Raw genomic sequence first — 18,843 nt, forward strand, 5'->3', positions numbered from 1 at the left:
TGCTGTGTGCTGTGTGTGTGCTGTGTGTGTGCTGTGTGCGTGCTGTGTGGGCTGTGCGCTGTGCGTGTGCTGTGTCCGTGCTGTGTGGGCTGTGCGCTGTGTGTGTGCTGTGTGCTGTGTGTGTGCTGTGTGTGCTGTGCGTGTGCTGTGTGACACCGGTTTCTAACTTATCTTAAGTCGATTTACACTTCACTTTAGTACAGACCCTCAACACGTGCTAATTCCGAATGAAGATGTCATTTTATCTTTCAGCCCAGAGGAAACCCAAACACTTTCGGATACAAATTCTGCCCTGGCACTGGGCGCATCGCAGGCACTGGTGCCAGAGGAGAGGTGAGGGGGGAATTGGGCAGAACTTGTTCCACTGGGATTTGACCCCAATGAGAGGCTGCAGAGTCCGAGGGGCCGTGGCTGAAGGCGTTCACCTGGGAAATTCCACCCAAGTTGACCCCGAAAGGCCCAACAGGACCTGCACCTGCTGGGAGCTGAGAGCAGGCCCAGGCCCAGGCTCCGTGACGGGCCTTGTAAAGGTTCCAGATTACTGAACGGAGCAGGTAATGGTGCCTGGGGAAGGGCTCAGCTGACCTGCCTGGATTGGAGCCACTCTGTACCTGTGAGGCCTTCCCCAGGTTGCACCTCCTGTGTTGGAGCAGCACCGAACATTCCAGCCAGGGCTGCCTCTGCGGAGGGCCCTGACCCAGCACCACTGCCCTGACCATCCAAATATCCCCATTCCTGCCAGTCGGTCAGAGCAGCTGCTCCGCACTCTGGACACCTGTGATTCCCCAGTGTCGCACTCGCACCAGTGGTGTGGGCAAAATGGAGACTCGGTCCTTTGTGTTCGCAGGAGGTCATAAATAGCAGACTGGTTCGAGTGTGTCTGCTCTGGCTCAGTGGGTAAACCTCTCACCTCAGAGTCAGAAGGTCGTGGGTTCGAGTCCCACTCCAGAGACTTGAGCACAAAATCCAGGCGGACACTCGCAGTGCAGTACTGAGGGAGTGCTGCACTGTCGGAGGGTCAGTACTGAGGGAGTGCTGCACTGTCGGAGGGTCAGTACTGAGGGAGTGCTGCACTGTCGGAGGGGCAGTACTGAGGGAGTGCTGCACTGTCGGAGGGTCAGTACAGAGGGAGCGCTGCACTGTGGGAGGGTCAGTACTGAGGGAGCGCTGCACTATCGGAGGGTCAGTACTGAGGGAGTGCTGCACTGTCGGAGGGTCAGCACTGAGGGAGCGCTGCACTGTCGGAGGGTCAGTACTGAGGGAGTGCTGCACTGTCGGAAGTGTCGTCTTTCGGATGAGTTATACTGAGGCCCTGTCTGCCCTCTTAAGTGAATGTAAAAGATCCCAGGCCACTATTTTGAAGAAGAGCAGGGGGAGTTCTCCCCGGTGTCCTGGGGCCAATATTTATCCCTCAACCAACATCAATATAAACAGATTATCTGCTCATTATCACATTCCTGTTTGTGGGATCTTGCTGTGCACAAATTGTCTGCTGTGTTTCCCACATTACAGCAGTGACATCACTTCAAAAGTACCTCATTGGCTGTGAAGCACCTCGGGACGTCCTGAGTATTTTTCTTTTATTCGATCATGGGATGTGGGCGTCGCTGGCGAGGACGGCATTTATTGGCCATCCCTAAGGATGTGGGAGATGCTAGATAAATGCGAGTTCTTTCTTTCTTAAATTTATCACCATAAGAGTGAGGGATGAGGTTGGAATTGTTTACACTGAGAGGGCTTCCCCCCTTCGACACTGGGACGGTCCGGGTGCATCTTACTCCATCCTGTTGCCCTGTTGTCCTGACAGGGAAATGTCCGACCAGAAACACAGCGGGAAGCTGAATCCGTAACAACTTTTAAAAGGGAAGTGGATAAATGTTTGAAGAATAAAAATTTAAAAAGGTGCGGGGGAAAGGCAGGGAAATCGGATTTCGGGGAGAATTCTTTCAGAGTGCTGGCACAGGCATGATGGGAAAAATGGCCTCCTGTGCTGTAAAGTTCGAAGTTCTCAGTCTGAAGGTGAACACATTCTCGTCCCTGAAAATCAAAGTTGTGCAAAATAACTTGGTGCAGAATCTGGGTATTGCTGAGATCTGATCACTAAACAGAGTAAGCTTTAAACTTTGGAAAATCAGTGACGTAGATTTTCGAGTCACTGAGCTGAACAAACTCTTTCTTTTTCCCGTTAAAAGCAGCGACAGAGATTGAAAACAGGTGAGTCTGAGCTCACAGGCAAAGTGTCAGATTTGAACCGTCCCCTCGGTCAGCTCCGGGTGGGGATTACACTCCGCGTCGATCCTCAGAGCAGCAATGGGCAGTGTAGACCCATCGGCGAGTGGCACAGCTCGCTGGCACCTGACTATCCCAAGAACCCCGCTGCCCACTCCATCCAACCTCTTACTGGTGGAAGAGTTCATATAAAGGTCGCGATTGGCACATTCAGGCTCAGGGTCAGAGTACGTCTAAAGTGTAAATAATCGATCAGACTGAGAGCTTTAGACTGAATGCAGTTCAGAAATCAGGAATGTAAAATGCCACTAACTGAAAAGATCTGCACTTAAATCAGACGATTGCCGACTTCTCACACCCTGAACTTTAAGGGACTGAGTCTCCTGACTCTGCTCTTCCCCAATGTGTGTGTCCAGGTCAGGCTATGTCCAGTTTATGGTCTCAGGCCACTAACCCAACCCTGGGGCACCCTAGTGAAGGTCTAACCCATTGGTAGGGCCTAGTGCTGGAAAATGGGGAACAAAATGAAGCCCAGAATCCCAAATACTTTTTTACAGCCGTCTCAACTTGTCCTCTCACCTTCAGTTTAATAGAGTTTTAAAATTATGAAGTGTTTTTATTGGGCAAATCGGGAAAGACCATTTCATCAGGTTGAGGAGTCAGTGACGAGGGGTCAGGGGTCATCTATTTAAAATCATCACAGAGAGTGAGGAGAGAGATTCGGAGAAATGTCTTTGCTCAGAGTACGGAATGATTGGTCACAGGGAGTGGTTGAGGCAGAGATCATTGAATCGTTCAAAGGGGAGTAGGGAAAAACCGGGGAACTACAGGCCAGTGAGCCTAACATCAGTGGTAGGAAAATTATTGGAAAAAATTCTGAAGGACAAAATTAGTCTCCACTTGGAGAAGCAAGGATTAATCAGGGATAGTCAACATGGCTTTGTCAAGGGAAGATCATGTCTGACTAATTTGATTGAATTTTTTGAGGGGGTGACTAGGCGTGTGGATGAGGGTAACGCAGTGGATGTGGTATACATGGATTTCAGTAAGGCCTTCGATAAAGTCCCCCACAGGAGACTGGTCAAGAAGGTACGAGCCCATGGAATCCAGGGTGCCTTGGCACTTTGGATACAAAACTGGCTTAGTGGCAGAAGGCAGAGGGTGATGGCCGAAGGTTGTTTTTGTGACTGGAAGCCTGTGGCCAGTGGGGTACCACAGGGATCGGTGCTGGGTCCCTTGCTGTTTGTGGTCTACATTAATGACTTGGATATGAATGTAAAAGGTATGATCAGTAAGTTCGCTGATGATACAAAAATTGGTAGGGTGGTAAATAGCGAGGAGGATAGCCTCAGTCTGCAGGACGATATAGATGGGTTGGTCAGATGGGCGGAACAGTGGCAAATGGAATTTAACCCGGAAAAGTGCGAGGTGATGCACTTTGGAGGGACTAACAAGGCAAGGGAATACACAATGAATGGGAAGACCCTAGGCAAGACAGAGGGTCAGAGGGATCTTGGTGTGCAAGTTCACAGATCCCTGAAGGCGGCGGAACAGGTAGATAAGGTGGTAAAGAAGGCATATGGGATACTTGCCTTTATTAGCCGAGGCATAGAATATAAGAGCAAGGAGGTTATGATGGAGCTGTATAAAACACTGGTTAGGCCACAGCTGGAGTACTGTGTGCAGTTCTGGTCGGCACACTACAGGAAGGATGTGATCGCTTTGGAGAGGGTGCAGAGGAGATTCACCAGGATGTTACCAGGGCTGGAGCGCTTCAGCTATGAAGAGAGACTGGGAAGATTGGGTTTGTTTTCCTTGGAGCAGAGGAGGCTGAGGGGGGACATGATTGAGGTGTACAAAATTATGAGGGGCACAGATAGGATGGATACTAGGGAGCTTTTTCCCTTCGTTGAGGGTTCTATAACAAGGGGGCATAGATTCAAGGTAAAAGGCGGGAGGTTTAGAGGGGATTTGAGAAAGAACTTTTTCACCCAGAGGGTGGTTGGAGTCTGGAACTCACTGCCTGAAAGGGTTGTGGAGGCAGGAACCCTCACAACATTCAAGAAGCATTTGGATGAGCACTTGAAATGCCATAGCATACAAGGCTACGGACCAAATGCTGGAATATGGGATTAGAGTAGACAGGGCTGATGGCCGGCGCGGACACGATGGGCCGAAGGGCCTCTATCCGTGCTGTATAACTCTATGACTCTATGACTCTATTAGAACAAATTGAAGGAGAGGAAGAAATGGTGCCTCTGGAGAGATCGGTGTCGTGGAAATAGTTTTGGATTGTTCTAGAAACAGCGCAGACAAGGGCGGAATGACATCCTTTTGTGCTGTAAACTTCTTTAGTTCCATGTTCTATAGTTCAATGTTGTATAATTCTATGGTTCTATAATTCTATAGTCCTATAGTTCTATAGTTTTATAGTTTTATAGTCCTATAGTTTTATAGTTCTATAGTTTTATAGTTCTATAGTTCTATGGTTCTATAGTTCTATGGTTCTATGGTTTTATAGTCCTATAGTTCTATAGTTTTATAGTTCTATGGTTTTATAGTCCTATAGTTCTATAGTTTTATGCTTACAAGGGGACATGAACTCAGGGTTAGTCGAAGAAGTAGAAAGCGAGAGGTGGGAGGTTTTTCACAAAGAGTTAATGGAATATGGACTCCCTCACCACACTGGCTGTCGAAGTCAATCACAGCGTTTAAAAGGTTATGAATTAATCACTTGAAGAACAAGTACCGTAAATGGAATTTGAGGAGAGTGCCCTGGGTGGAGCTAGAACCAGCATGCACACGAGGGGGCGAATGGCCTCATCCTGTCCAGGAACTTGCAGCAATCTATGATCTGATATTAATGTAAGTTAAAGTAAAATGGGCAGCCACCATTCCTTAACTAAGAAATGCTGCAGAACCTGGAGCAAAACAAATCTCATGTTGATCTCATTGAAATAAGAGCAGAGTGACTGAGCTCATTAAGAGCAGAGTGACTGAGCTCATTAAGAGCAGAGTGACTGGGCTCATTAAGAGCAGAGTGACTGGGCTCATTAAGAGCAGAGTGACTGGGCTCATTAAGAGCAGAGTGACTGGGCTCATTAAGAGCAGAGTGACTGGGCTCATTAAGAGCAGAGTGACTGGGCTCATTAAGAGGAGAGTGACTGGGCTCATTAAGAGGAGAGTGACTGGACTCATTAAAAGCAGAGTGACTGGGCTCATTAAGAGCAGAGTGACTGGGCTCATTAAGAGCAGAGTGACTGGGCTCATTAAGAGGAGAGTGACTGGGCTCATTAAGAGGAGAGTGACTGGGCTCATTAAGAGGAGAGTGACTGGGCTCATTAAGAGCAGAGTGACTGGGCTCATTAAGAGGAGAGTGACTGGGCTCATTAAGAGGAGAGTGACTGGGCTCATTAAGAGCAGAGTGACTGGGCTCATTAAGAGGAGAGTGAACTTCACTTTGACCGTCTGTCCGTGACTGTACTTTAGATCAAATCAGCACTGGATGAAAAAAAATTCTCTTTAAGTATAATTTTGTTTGAATAACACATTAAAACCATTTAACAAGAATCTAAGAGGTTTGCTGACTGATTCTAAGATTGGTATTAATGCATGAGTGAGATCTGGGCTCTTGTATAAAGGAGAAACTTCTGTCAGAACAAAACATAATGAAGGACGTTAAAATCAAAAGCAGAATGCTGCAGAGGTTGGAAATCTGACATCAAAACAGAAAATGCTGGAAACATTCAGCAGATCAGGTGGTGTCTGTAGAGAGAGAAACAGAGTTAACAGTTCAGGTCAATGACCTTTCGTCAGAACTGGAAGAAGTTAGAGATTGAACAGTTTATAAGAAAATACAGAGCCAGGAGAAAGGGGGGGTGGGAGGGGGGAGAGGTCTGTGATAGGGTGGGGGGCAGGAATGGGTGCAAGGGACGATGGTGCAGGGAGGGTGGGAATGGGACAGGTAAAGAAACAAGAGATGGGTCCAGAGGAGGTGTGAATGGTCACAGCAGAACCATGACCAGCACCCACTGTCCGAGAGAATGGGGGCAGTGGCTCTGGTCTAAAGTTATTGAAATCAGTGTTGAGTCCGGAAGGTTGTAAAGTGTCTGATCGAAAGATGAGGGGCTGTTCCTCGAGCTTCCGCTGAGCTTCATTGGAACAGTGTAGGAAGCCGAGGACAGAGAGGTCAGAGTGGGAGTGGAATGGGGAATTAAAACGACAAGTGACCGGCAGGTCAGGGTCACACTTGTGGACAGAGCGGAGATGTTCAACAAAGTGATCACTCAATCTGTGTTTGGTCTCCCCAGTGTAGAGGAGACCGCATCGTGAGCACTGGATACAGTAAATTGAAAGAAGTCCAAGTAAATCACTGTTACACCTGGAAGGAGTGTTTGGGGCTCTGGACGGGTCATTCAACGGATCATCCTCCGCCATTTCCGCCACTTCCAGCACGATCCCACCACCAATCACGTCTTCCCCTCCCCTTCCAGCATTCCAAAGGGACCGCTCCCTCCCCGACACCCTGGTCCACTCTTCCATCACCCCCAACACCCACTCTCCTCCCCACAGCACCTTCCCGTGCGAGTGCAGGAGACACAACACCTGCCCTTTCACCTCCTCCCTTCCCACCGTCCAGAGCCCCAAACATTCCTTCCAGGTGAAACAGTGATTTACTTGGACTTCTTTCAATTTACTGTATCCAGTGCTCACGATGCGGTCTCCTCTACACTGGGGAGACCAAACACAGATTGAGTGATCACTTTGTTGAACATCTCCGCTCTGTCCACAAGTGTGACCCTGACCTGCCGGTCACTTGTCGTTTTAATTCCCCGTCCCACTCCCACTCTGACCTCTCTGTCCTCGGCTTCCTACACTGTTCCAATGAAGCTCAACGGAAGCTCGAGGAACAGCCCCTCATCTTTCGATTACGCACTTTACAACCCTCCGGACTCAACACTGATTTCAATAACTTCAGATTATAATCACTGCTCCCATTCTCTCGGACAGCGGGTGCTGGTAATGGTTCTGCTGTTGCCATTCACAGCTCCTCTAGACCAATCTTTTGTTTCTATACCTGTCCCATTCCCACCCTCCCTCGCACCATCGTCCCTTTTGTCATTTAATCACTCCTGCCTCCACCCTATCACAGAGCCTTCCCTTTTATTCTCCCCCCTTTCCCTGGCTCTGTATTTGCTTAAAAACTGTTCAATCTTTTATTTCTTCCAGTTCTGATGAAAGGTCTTCGACCTGAAGCATTAATTGTGTTTCTTTCTTCACAGATACTGACTCACTTGTTGAGTATTTCCAGCATTTTCTGTTTTGCCAGGAATTCCTGGGTGTGGAGTGATTGGAAGTGGCTGGGAGTGATTGGGAGTGATTGGGAGTGATGTTTGATGTTCGGGTGTGATTGGGGATGGTTGGGAGTGAGTGGGGGTGAATGGAGGTGATTGCGGGTGTTGGGAGTGAGAGGGGGTGAATGGAGGTGATTGGGAGTGATTGGGGGTGATTGGGAGTGATTGGGGGTGATTGGAGGTGATTGGGAGTGATTGGAGGTGATAATCCATTCTCGCCTCTCACCCTGGACCGTGTTATTGGGCGTGGTTTTGTGAGTGGTGTAAGGGGAGTGTAGGAGGTACAAGTGTTAATTGAGTCAGTCCGGACTGCCAGTGAGGAGTAGGGGGCACAGTCTAAAAATTAGAGCCAGACCTTTCAGGAGCGAGATTAGAAAACATTTCTACACACAAAGGGTGGTAGAAGTTTGGAACTCTCTTCCGCAAACGGCAATTGATACTAGCTCAATTGCTAAATTTAAATGTGAGATGGATAGCTTTTTGGCAACCAAAGGTATTAAGGGATATGGGCCAAAGGCAGGTATATGGAGTTAGATCACAGATCAGCCATGATCTTATCAAAAGGCGGAGCAGGCACGAGGGGCTGAATGGCCTACTCCTGTTCCTATGTTCCTATGTTCCCTGTGAGTGCAGCCCAATGCTGCAAGAGCTGGACACAGAACTCGAGCTACTTGTTGTTGATTGTATAATTCCTCCCTCCTGAAATCTACAGGCTTTTAAATTCCAAGGTTGCTGTCACATAACAAATAATTAGTGTTTTATCCCATCGACTCATCCATTCTTTTCACCCTCCCTGCTGTGCTGCACCGTGAGACCTCGGCCCTTCCCCTGGGAAAATATTCCCATCATCAGGATGATATAACGGCCGTCAAAAAATGTGTTCCAGATCTGTAATAAAAACAAGAAGTTCGTATTATCAGTCCCGCACAGGAACAAACTTATTTTAGTCTCAGTTACAGTGATACAGAATTCCTCTTGAGAAACAGTCATAGAATCATAGAATCTTACAGCACAGAAGGAGGCCATTCAGCCCATCGTGCCTGTGCTGGTTCTTTGAAAGAGCTGTCCAATTTATTCCCACTCCCCAGCTTTCTCCCCATAACCCTGCAAGTTGGTCCTCTTCAACCACATGTCCAATTGCCTTTTGAAAGTTCCTATGGAATCTGTCTCCACCGCCCTTTCAGGGAGTGTGTTCCAGATCTTAACAACCCTCTGTGTGAAAATATTTCTCCTCATCTCCCCTCTAGTTCTTTTGTCAATTATTTTAAATCTACGACCTCTGGTTACAGACCCACTAAACAGAGGAAACAGTTTCTCCCGACTCGCTCCATCAAAATCCCTCATTATTTTGAACACCTCTATCAAATCTCCCCTTAACCTTCTCTGCTCTGAGGAGAACAATCCCAGCTTCTCCAATCTCTCCACATAACTGAAGTCCCTCATCCCTGGTACCATCCTGGTAAATCTCCTCTGCACCCTCTCTAAGGCCTTGACATCCTTCCTAAAGTGTGGTGCCCAGAATTGGACACAATACTCCAGCTGAGGCCTAACCAGTGATTTGTAAAGGTTTAGCATGACTACCTTGTTTTTGTATTCAATGCCCCTATTTACAAAGCCAAGTATCCCATACGCTTTCTCAACCACCTTATCAACTTGTCCTGCCACCTTCAATGATTTGTGAATATGCAACCCCCAGGTCCCTCTGCTCTCGCACCCCCTCAAAATAGGACCATTTAGATTATATTGTATCTCCATGTTGTTGGTCCCAAAGTGCATCACTTCACAATTATCTGCATTAAATTGTATCTGCCACATGTCTGCCCATTTCACCAGTCAGTCTCTGTCCTCCTGAAGTCTGCTACTATCCTCCTCACTATTTACTACATTGCCCAGTTTTGTATCAGCTGCAAACTTTGAAATTATACTCCCCATACCCAAGTCCAGGTTATTTATATATAACAAGAAAAGCAATGGCCACCACCACATTCTCAGGACAATTAGGGACAGGCAATCAATTCCGGCCTTGCCAGCGACGCCCACATTTCCAGAATGAATTTTTAAAAATCAATGGCATCCATATTGATTTGGGAACTCTTACAGAAAACCCCCTCAACTTTGTCAATGGGAAGAGCTTCCAATCCCTGTCCCCCCATCACTGACTGCTCATCAGAGGGAATACACTTTCCCGATTCATTCTATCAAAACCCGTCATAATTTTAAGAATGTCTATGAAATCCCCTCTTAGCCGTCTCTGCTCCAGTAGATATAATCCCAGTATATCAGGCCTCTCCCCATGACCAGAGTATCCCATCCCTGGCATCATCCTGGTGAGCCTACACTGTGCGCTCTCTATGGGTTAATGTCCTTTTTATAATCGGGCGCTCAAGCTGCTCACAGAACTCAAACTGGGGCATAATCGATGTTTTGTACAAATCTACCATTACCTTTTTATTCTTGTGCTCTGTGCCTCTATTTATGAAGCCCAAATGCCATTGGCCTATTTAAGTCTTCATCACTTGCACTCCCACTTTCAGGGAATGATGTAATTGAAGGGTCCATTCCTGAGATGTTCATTGGCTTCTTTCAATTTAGTTTGAATTTCAGCAAAATCATTGATCTGCAATAATTTGATGAATTTCTGGGTCGGATTCAGCTCAGGACTCGGAGATTCTGTTAGAAATCACTGAAAATTTGGATCTTAGACGTGACATTTGCAAAGTTAGATTCAGAGGACTCCTGAGTTGGATATTTCTGCAAAATCTAAATCTAAAGTTTTGATCCAATCTGAGATTCAACACACAGACAAAAACCATTATAAATATAAGGAAGGCAGTCATTCCTGGCCAACTTCCTCTAACCTGTAATGGACATTAGGAATCTGCCTAACAACAGGGGAACTTTAATAGTTTAATCTGTCCTTTCAGGCAGAATATTGTTGAGACTGTGATGGACTTTCCATCCTGCACATTGTTTTCAAATACAAGTCCAAACAAAATAGTCCATAATGCCAACAGAATGGAGAGGGTGTGGAGTCTCCGATATTGTGTGAGCAGGACAGCCAATGGCAGCAGCAATATTCTCAATACTTTCAGTCTGAATTCAGGGGATTGATGCTGATTTTTGTCACAGTGCCAGATTGTGAGTAGTTCCAGCTCTGGGTCAGGGTGTGTTATCCGGTCTCTCACCTGGGACCCCGTCTGTAATATCTCAGTGTCACTGAAATGCAGCACTGCCGACACGACAAGTTCCCCTGCTCCAGGACCAGTTTGAAGGCACTTTGTTTAAAATTCCAAGCATGTCCTTTGATCACAAGTTTAAATTCCAGCAGCTACAAGGTTTATCATTGAGTGCTTTTCACAGCTTGAAGGCAGTCCGTTGATTACAGGTCAGACACCCTGAAACTTGACCTGGAACGGGAAGGTTTCTCAGATTGTGTTGTGTAATCAAATCCGTTGGACTATGTCGCCCGGGATTTATTCGTGTGTTGCTTTTATCTCACCCAGTTTAATGACCATTTTCGGCCCTCAGGGTCTGACCTGCATTACCTGAGCAATACGAGTGCAAACACTTTTCGTTTTTAAAGGGCTTATTAAAACTAAAAAGCAGCTCTGTTTCGAAGCCCAGGCTTAAATGAACTGAAAACAATCGGTGTTTATCTTGGCCTCTGTCTGATTTAATTCACTGTTCATTCAGTTGGCACAACACGGAACACTCAAACACAAAGTGTGGTGAATGCCTCCTAGCAAAGGTAAATGAGATTCAGTTACATTTCAGGAAATAAACTCACTGACTTTTTTCGTTTAGTTTATGGTTAACGATCAGCTCTCACTGCCTCAAATTAATAAAACAACAGAAAGCCAAACTCAAAATGAAAAGAAGCATTATCCAGTGTTAGAACTCATTACATTTAATGAGAGCCAGCCAGAGAGAGTTAAAATCCACATTTATCAAATGTCTTTCACAACAAGTGCAGCATTAATGAGTCTGCTTCAAATTTATAACAAAATGTTATTTAAAATCGACAATATGTGTTTTCAGGGGATGGAACAGATAATCTCCGGCCCCTTTGCATCGTCGAGTTACCTCAGTCTTTGGGGCAGTTTCAAAACTTGACCTTTGTAATGATTTGTGGTTAACTTGCTGCTGAACCTGAAGGTTTTACAATGAACTTGGAGCAGTTTTGGGAAAAATAACGAGCCAGAGGTGGAGAAGACGGTCAGTTGGTTGTTCTGTGTGTCTCAGTCTGTCAGTGAAAGTTAAATAAAGCCACAGAATGAGGCACCTCCACTAAATACTAACCACAGTGAGACAAGGAGAGAAATTCTATGTAGAAACTGGATGACCCCTTCAACATCTGCAGCCCAAAGTACTGAACGTGATATCAGGATTCCGTTCTATACAATAATGGACGTTTGGGAGGGAGATGTAAAGTTCTAACAGATATTGAGGGCTCCAGATACACATCGACACAGCTCCTAACAGTCAACAATTTATAAATGGTAATCAAACCTGGAAAACATTATTTTACTGTAAACAATATAAACCGGACGTCTACCTGCATTTCCTGTCAACTTTTTCCAATAGAAATTCCAATGTCTATATTTCTAATAGGAGCTGCCGATGTAAACCTGTCACTCTGTGTATAATCACATCGTCCCGTCAGTGGGGGCTGGAGCACCTGAGTTTTGGATCGCTCGGCCCCTTAGCCTGGACTGCAGAGAATCTCTTCTGTTCAAACCATTCGGTTCCTGATTCCCAAGTTATGATATGTTTTACGAGTTCACCATGAATTGAAGCATAGTCAGCGTCCCTCAGTGGGGCAGCACTCTCACCTAAACCAAGCCGCACTCCAGAGACTTGAGTGAAAAATCCCGGAGGACACTTCAGTGCAGTACTGAGGGAGCGCTGCACTGTCGGAGGGTCAGTACTGAGGGAGCGCTGCACTGTCGGAGGGTCAGTACTGAGGGAGCGCCGCACTGTCGGAGGGTCAGTACTGAGGGAGTGCTGCACTGTCGGAGGGTCAGTACTGAGGGAGTGCTGCACTGTCGGAGGGTCAGTACTGAGGGAGCGCTGCACTGTCGGAGGGTCAGTACTGAGGGAGCGCTGCACTGTCGGAGGGTCAGTACTGAGGGAGCGCTGCACTGTCGGAGGGTCAGTACTGAGGGAGCGCTGCACTGTCGGAGGGTCAGTACTGAGGGAGCGCTGCACTGTCGGAGGGTCAGTACTGAGGGAGCGCTGCACTGTCGGAGGGTCAGTACTGAGGGAGCGCTGCACTGTCGGAGGGTCAGTACTGAGGGAGTGCTGCACAGTTGGAGGGTCAGTACTGAGGGAGCGCTGCACTGTCGGAGGGTCAGTACTGAGGGAGTGCTGCACTGTCGGAGGGTCAGTACTGAGGGAGCGCTGCACTGTCGGAGGGTCAGTACTGAGGGAGTGCTGCACTGTCGGAGGGTCAGTACTGAGGGAGCGCTGCACTGTCGGAGGGTCAGTACTGAGGGAGCGCTGCACTGTCGGAGGGTCAGTACTGAGGGAGCGCTGCACTGTCGGAGGGTCAGTACTGAGGGAGCGCTGCACTGTCGGAGGGTCAGTACTGAGGGAGCGCTGCACTGTCGGAGGGTCAGTACTGAGGGAGTGCCGCACTGTCGGAGGTGTCGTCTTTTGGATGAGTCGTTAAATTGAGGCCCCGATTACCCTCTCATGTAGATGGTACTAGACCCCCCAGCACTCTTTCAAGGAAGAGCAGTGGAGTTCTCCCTGGTTTCCTGGTCGATATTTATCTGTCAACCAACATCAATAAAGGGAAATTATCTGCTCTTTATCTCTTTGCTGTTTGTGGGATCTTGCTGTGTGTAGATTGGCTGCTGCATTTCCATCAAACAACAGTGACTACACTTCAAAAGTTCTTCATTGGCTGTAAAGCGCTTTGGGACATCCTGAGGTCGTGAATCATGGAATCGTAGAATGATACAGCACAGCAAGAGGCCATTCAGCCCATCGTGCCTGTGTTAGCTCTTTGGTAGAGTCCCACTCTCCTGCTCTTTCCTCATAGCCCTGTAAATATTTGCATGTCTGTAGCCTGGTCAGAATCGGGGAGGGAATCCCATTGGACAGCTGGTGTGGGTCACCCTCCAGCCCCTCACTCCTGCCCCTCACTCTTGCTCCTCACTCTGGCCCCTCACTCCTACCCCTCACTCTGGCCTCTACTGGCCCCTCACTCCTGCTCCTCACTCTGGCCCCTCACTCCTGCCCCTCACTCCTGCTCCTCACTCTGGCCCCTACTGGCCCCTCACTCCTGCTCCTCACTCTGGCCCCTCACTCCTCCCCTCACTGGTTCCCTCACTTCTGCTCCTCATTTGCCCCTCACTCCTGCCCCTCACTCTGGTCCCTCACTCCTGCCCCTCACTCCTGCCCCTCACTCCAGCCCCTCACTCTGGCCCCTCCCTCCGGCCCCTCACTCTGGTCCCTCCCTCCTGCCCCTCACTCTGGTCCCTCACTCCTGCCCCTCACTCCAGCCCCTCACTCCTGCCCCTCACTCCAGCCCCTCCCTCCGGCCCCTCACTCCAGCCCCTCCCTCAGGCCCCTGCCTATCATCCATTATCAGATATCGAGGCCCTACCTACAACATTTGATAGTTCCTGTTAGTAACATTGAGGAATTAAAACCCGAAACATTGTTCTCTGTGAAACATTCTCGTTTTATTGATGCACAAAGTGCCCATAAATTATGATTGAGTCCAAAAATGAAGTGATTGTTGGAGCTGTTTGCAGCAAAGAGTCTCTTGTGAGAGAGTTGAACCTTTAGAAAGAATGGGGCTCAGAAAGTTTGATGGGAATGGATCCAAGATTTTGGTATTTGACAAGAGAAGTTTATTAGGAAAATAATTTTTTTGATTTTAATCGACTGAGTCAGAGGTAATCCAGTGTATCAACAGGAAACAGAGACTCCTTCCGTGAAACTCAGCCATTAAAAGCATCATAGAACATGAAAGCTCACAGCACAGAAAGAGGCCACTCAGCCCATCATATCTGTGCTAGACAATCCCAAACTAATCCCACTGCCCCACTCTCTCCCCATAGCCCTGTATCAATCCCAAACTAATCCCACTGCCCCACTCTCTCCCCATAGCCCTGTATCAATCCCAAACTAATCCCACTGCCCCACTCTCTCCCCATAGCCCTGTATCAATCCCAAACTAATCCCACTGCCCCTCTCTCTCCCCATAGCCCTGTATCAATCCCAAACTAATCCCACTGCCCCTCTCTCCCCATCGCCCTGTATCAATCCCAAACTAATCCCACTGCCCCGCTCTCTCCCCATAGCCCTGTATCAATCCCAAACTAATCCCACTGCCCCACTCTCTCCCCATAGCCCTGTATCAATCCCAAAACTAATCCCACTGCCCCACTCTCTCCCCATATCCCTGAATCTTTCTCTGCTTCAAATATTTATCCAGTTTTCTCTCAATAGATTCAATGATCTCTGCCTGAACCACTCCCTGTGACAGATCATTCTGTACTCCAACAACCCTCCGAGTAAACTCGGATACATTACACTCGATCCCATCATCCCTGGAGCAGCGGAGAAGGCGGGAGTGGAGGAGGAGGGAACGGGGAGCCCCAGAGGTGATTTGAACCCCTGGTTGGATTACAATCAGCCCTCATGTCTGAGTTCACTCACACCCATCATCGAGTGTATTCTCCCATTCCTTGTTTTTCCTCCCAGAATGTCCACATTAAATCGTGTGCCCATTCTGCTGTGTATTTGCCCGAAGTTTTTTACAATCCTCCTCACTGTCGACAGCAAAGGTCAATGGACAGGGAAGAGGAGAAGGAGACTCTCAGCACAGGCGGGCTGAGGCCGAGGTCCAGTCTGACATCTCTCGGGGAGATCAGACTGCTCCAGGACTGAAATGTACATGGCACAAACCCAACTGCACCTCAATCTCCCTTTAATTCCCACCAATAAGAACATAAGAAATAGGAGCAGGAGTTGGCCACACGGCCCCTCGATCCTGCTCCACCATTCAATCAGATCATGGCTGATCTTCAACCTCAACTCCACTTTCCTGCCTGATCTCCATATCCCTTGATTCCCCTGGAGTCCAAAAATCCATCTGTCTCAGCCTTGAATATACTCAACGACTCAGCATCCACAGCCCTCTGGGGTAGAGAATTCCAAAGATTCACAACCCTCTGAGTGAAGAAATTTCTCTTCATCTCAGTCTTAAATGGCCGACCCCTTATCCTGAGACTATTCCCTCTAGTTCTAGACTCTCCAGCCAGGGGAAACAACCTCTCAGCATCCACCCTGTCAAGCCCCCTCATAATCTTATATGTTTCAATGGGATCTCCTCTCATTGTTCTAAACTCCAGAGAGTATAGGCCCATTCTACTCAATCTCTCCTCATAGGACAACCCTCTCATCCCAGGAATTAATCTGGTGATCCTTTGTTGCACCGCCTCCAAGGCAAGTATATCCTTCCTTAGATAAGGAGACCAAAACTGTACACAGTGCTCCAGGTGAGGTCTCACCAAAGCCCTGTACAATTGCAGTAAGACTTCCTTACTCTTATACTCCAACCCCCTTGCAATAAAGGCCAACATACCATTTGCCTTCCTAATTGCCTGCTGTACCTGCAAGTTAACTTTCTGTGTTTCTTGTACGAGGACACCTGATCTCTCTGGACACCAACACTTAATAGTTTCTCATCTTTTAAAAAATATTCTGCTTTTCTGTTCTTCCTGCCAAAGTGAATAACCTCACATTTCCCCACATTATACTCCATCTGTCACCTTCTTGCCCACTCACTTAACCTGTCTATATCCCTTTGCAGACTCTTTGTGTCCTCCTCACAGCTTACTTTCCCACCGAGCTTTGTATCGTCAGCAAACTTGATATTTTACACTCAGTCCCATCTTCCCTGGAGTAGCGGAGAAGGCGGGAGTGAGAGCGGAGGAGGAGGGAGCAGAGGGAGCGGGAGGGGAGGAGTAGGGAACGGAGGGAGCAGGAGTGGAGGAGGAGGAGCGGAAGCGGAGGTGGAGGAAGCGGAGGGAGCGGGAGTGGAGGAGGAGGGAGCGGGAACGGAGGTGGAGGAAGCGGAGGGAGCGGGAGCGGAGAAGGAGGGAAAGGAGGACGCTGGAATGGAGGAGGTGGTGGGAATGATGGAGGCGGAACAGAGGAGGCGGGAATGGAAGGAACGGAGAAGGTGGGAACGGAGGAGGAGGAGGGAATGGAGGACGAGGGAACGGAGGAGGAGGAGGGAACGGAGGAGGAGGGAACGGAGGAGGAGGGGGGAACGGAGGAGGAGGGAATGGAGGACGAGGGAACGGAGGAGGAGGAGGGAACGGAGGAGGAGGAGGGAACGGAGGAGGAGGAGGGAACGGAGGAGGAGGAGGGAATGGAGGACGAGGGAACTGAGGAGGAGGAGGGAACGGAGGAGGAGGGAACGGAGGAGGACGAGGGAACGGAGGACGAGGGAACGGATGAGGAGGGAACGGAGGAGGAGGGAACGGAGGAGGAGGAGGGAACGGAGGAGGAGGAGGGAACGGAGGAGGAGGAGGGAATGGAGGACGAGGGAACGGAGGAGGAGGAGGGAACGGAGGAGGAGGGAACGGAGGAGGAGGGGGGAACGGAGGAGGAGGAGGGAACGGAGGAGGAGGGAACGGAGGAGGAGGAGGGAACGGAGGAGGAGGAGGGAACGGAGGAGGAGGAGGGAATGGAGGACGAGGGAACGGAGGAGGAGGAGGGAACGGAGGAGGAGGGAATGGAGGAGGAGGGAACGGAGGAGGAGGAGGGAACGGAGGAGGAGGGAACGGAGGAGGAGGAGGGAATGGAGGAGGAGGGAATGGAGGAGGAGGGAATGGAGGACGAGGGAACGGAACGACATTCAGTGGAATTGAAAAAAAAACAAGGAGTGACGTCGCAGGACAACAGGTCGTTGATTGGCTGGAGCTCGGGGGCAGAGTAGCAGAAGGGAAGGAGCTGATTGGTGAGCAGCTGGTGAGAGTTATTTTTAAGCCTTTACTTTATTCCTGGGACGTTGAGTTAATAATCGAATAAACGGAGGCCAGGCACCGAACCTCAGCCCCGTGGACTGCCCATCCTGTGCTTTGTGGGAGCTCCAGGACGGTCCCCGTGTTCTGGACAACCACAGGTGCAGGAAGTGTCGTCAGCTGGTGGAGCTCGAGCTGGGGGTCTCGGGGTTTGAGCAGCGGCTGGAGTGACTGCAGAGCATCCACGAGTCTGAGAACTCCAAGGAGAGCACGTTTCAGGAGGTGGTCACTCCGCAGCTTAAGAGAGTGCAGGCAGAGAGGGACTGGGTGACCGCCAGACAGACGAGGAGCAGGCAGGTAGTGCAGGAATCCCCTGAGGGCATCTCACTGAATACTGGTGAGGGAGAGGGTTCCTCTGGGGAGCGCAGCCAGAGCCAAGACCACAGCACCATGGGTGGCTCAACTGTACAGGGGGGGAGGAGAAAGGTCAGGAGAGCGATAGTGATCGGGGATTCGATAGTTAGGGGAGCAGACAGGCGTTTCTGCGGCCACAGACGTGACTCCAGGATGGAAAGTTGCCTCCCTGGTCCCAGGGTCAAGGATGTCGCTGAGCAGCTGCAGAACATTCTGCGCGGGGGGAGGGTGAACAGCCAGAGGTCGTGGTCCATATCGGTACCAACGACATAGGTAGAAAGAGGGATGAGGTCCTGCAGGCAGAGTTTAAGGAGTTAGGAAAAAGATTAACCAGCAGGACCTCAAGGGTAGTGATCTCTGGATTACTCTCGGTGCCATGTGCTAGTGAGTATAGAAATAGGAGAGTAGAGCAGATGAATGTGTGGCTGGAGAGATGGTGCAGGAGGGAGGGCTTTAGATTCCTGGGACATTGGGACCGGTTCTGGGGGAGGTGGGACCTGTACAGGCCGGACGGGTTGCACCTCAACAGGGCCGGGACCAATATCCTCGTGGGGAGGTTTGCTCGTGCTGGAGGGGAGCAGGGGGATGGGCACCAGGATGTAGTATCGGAAAGGAGAAACAAGGTGCACAAAGGATCAGGAGAGACAGATAGAGCAAGAAATAGTACAGGCCCTTTGGCCCAACATGTCCATGTCGCCCAGTTTATACCACTAAGCTAGTCCCAATTGCCTGCACTTGGCCCATATCCCTCTATACCCATCTTACCCATGTAACTGTCCAAATGATTTTTAAAAGACAAAATTGTACCCGCCTCTACTACTGCCTCTGGCAGCTCGTTCCAGACACTCACCACCCTT

At 49.2% G+C, this 18,843-nt stretch overlaps 1 protein-coding gene across 1 annotated transcript; it reads left to right on the forward strand.

The window, feature by feature from the left end:
* The first annotated feature begins 16,767 nt into the window (after positions 1 to 16,767).
* Positions 16,768 to 17,547, forward strand: LOC137342329 (uncharacterized). The gene has a single exon (XM_068006267.1). It carries the CDS (start codon positions 16,768 to 16,770, stop codon positions 17,545 to 17,547), a length of 780 nt encoding a protein of 259 aa, XP_067862368.1.
* Positions 17,548 to 18,843: the final 1,296 nt, after the last annotated feature.

This window comes from Heptranchias perlo, chromosome 25 (assembly GCF_035084215.1).
Source record: "Heptranchias perlo isolate sHepPer1 chromosome 25, sHepPer1.hap1, whole genome shotgun sequence".
Taxonomy (NCBI): domain Eukaryota; kingdom Metazoa; phylum Chordata; class Chondrichthyes; order Hexanchiformes; family Hexanchidae; genus Heptranchias; species Heptranchias perlo.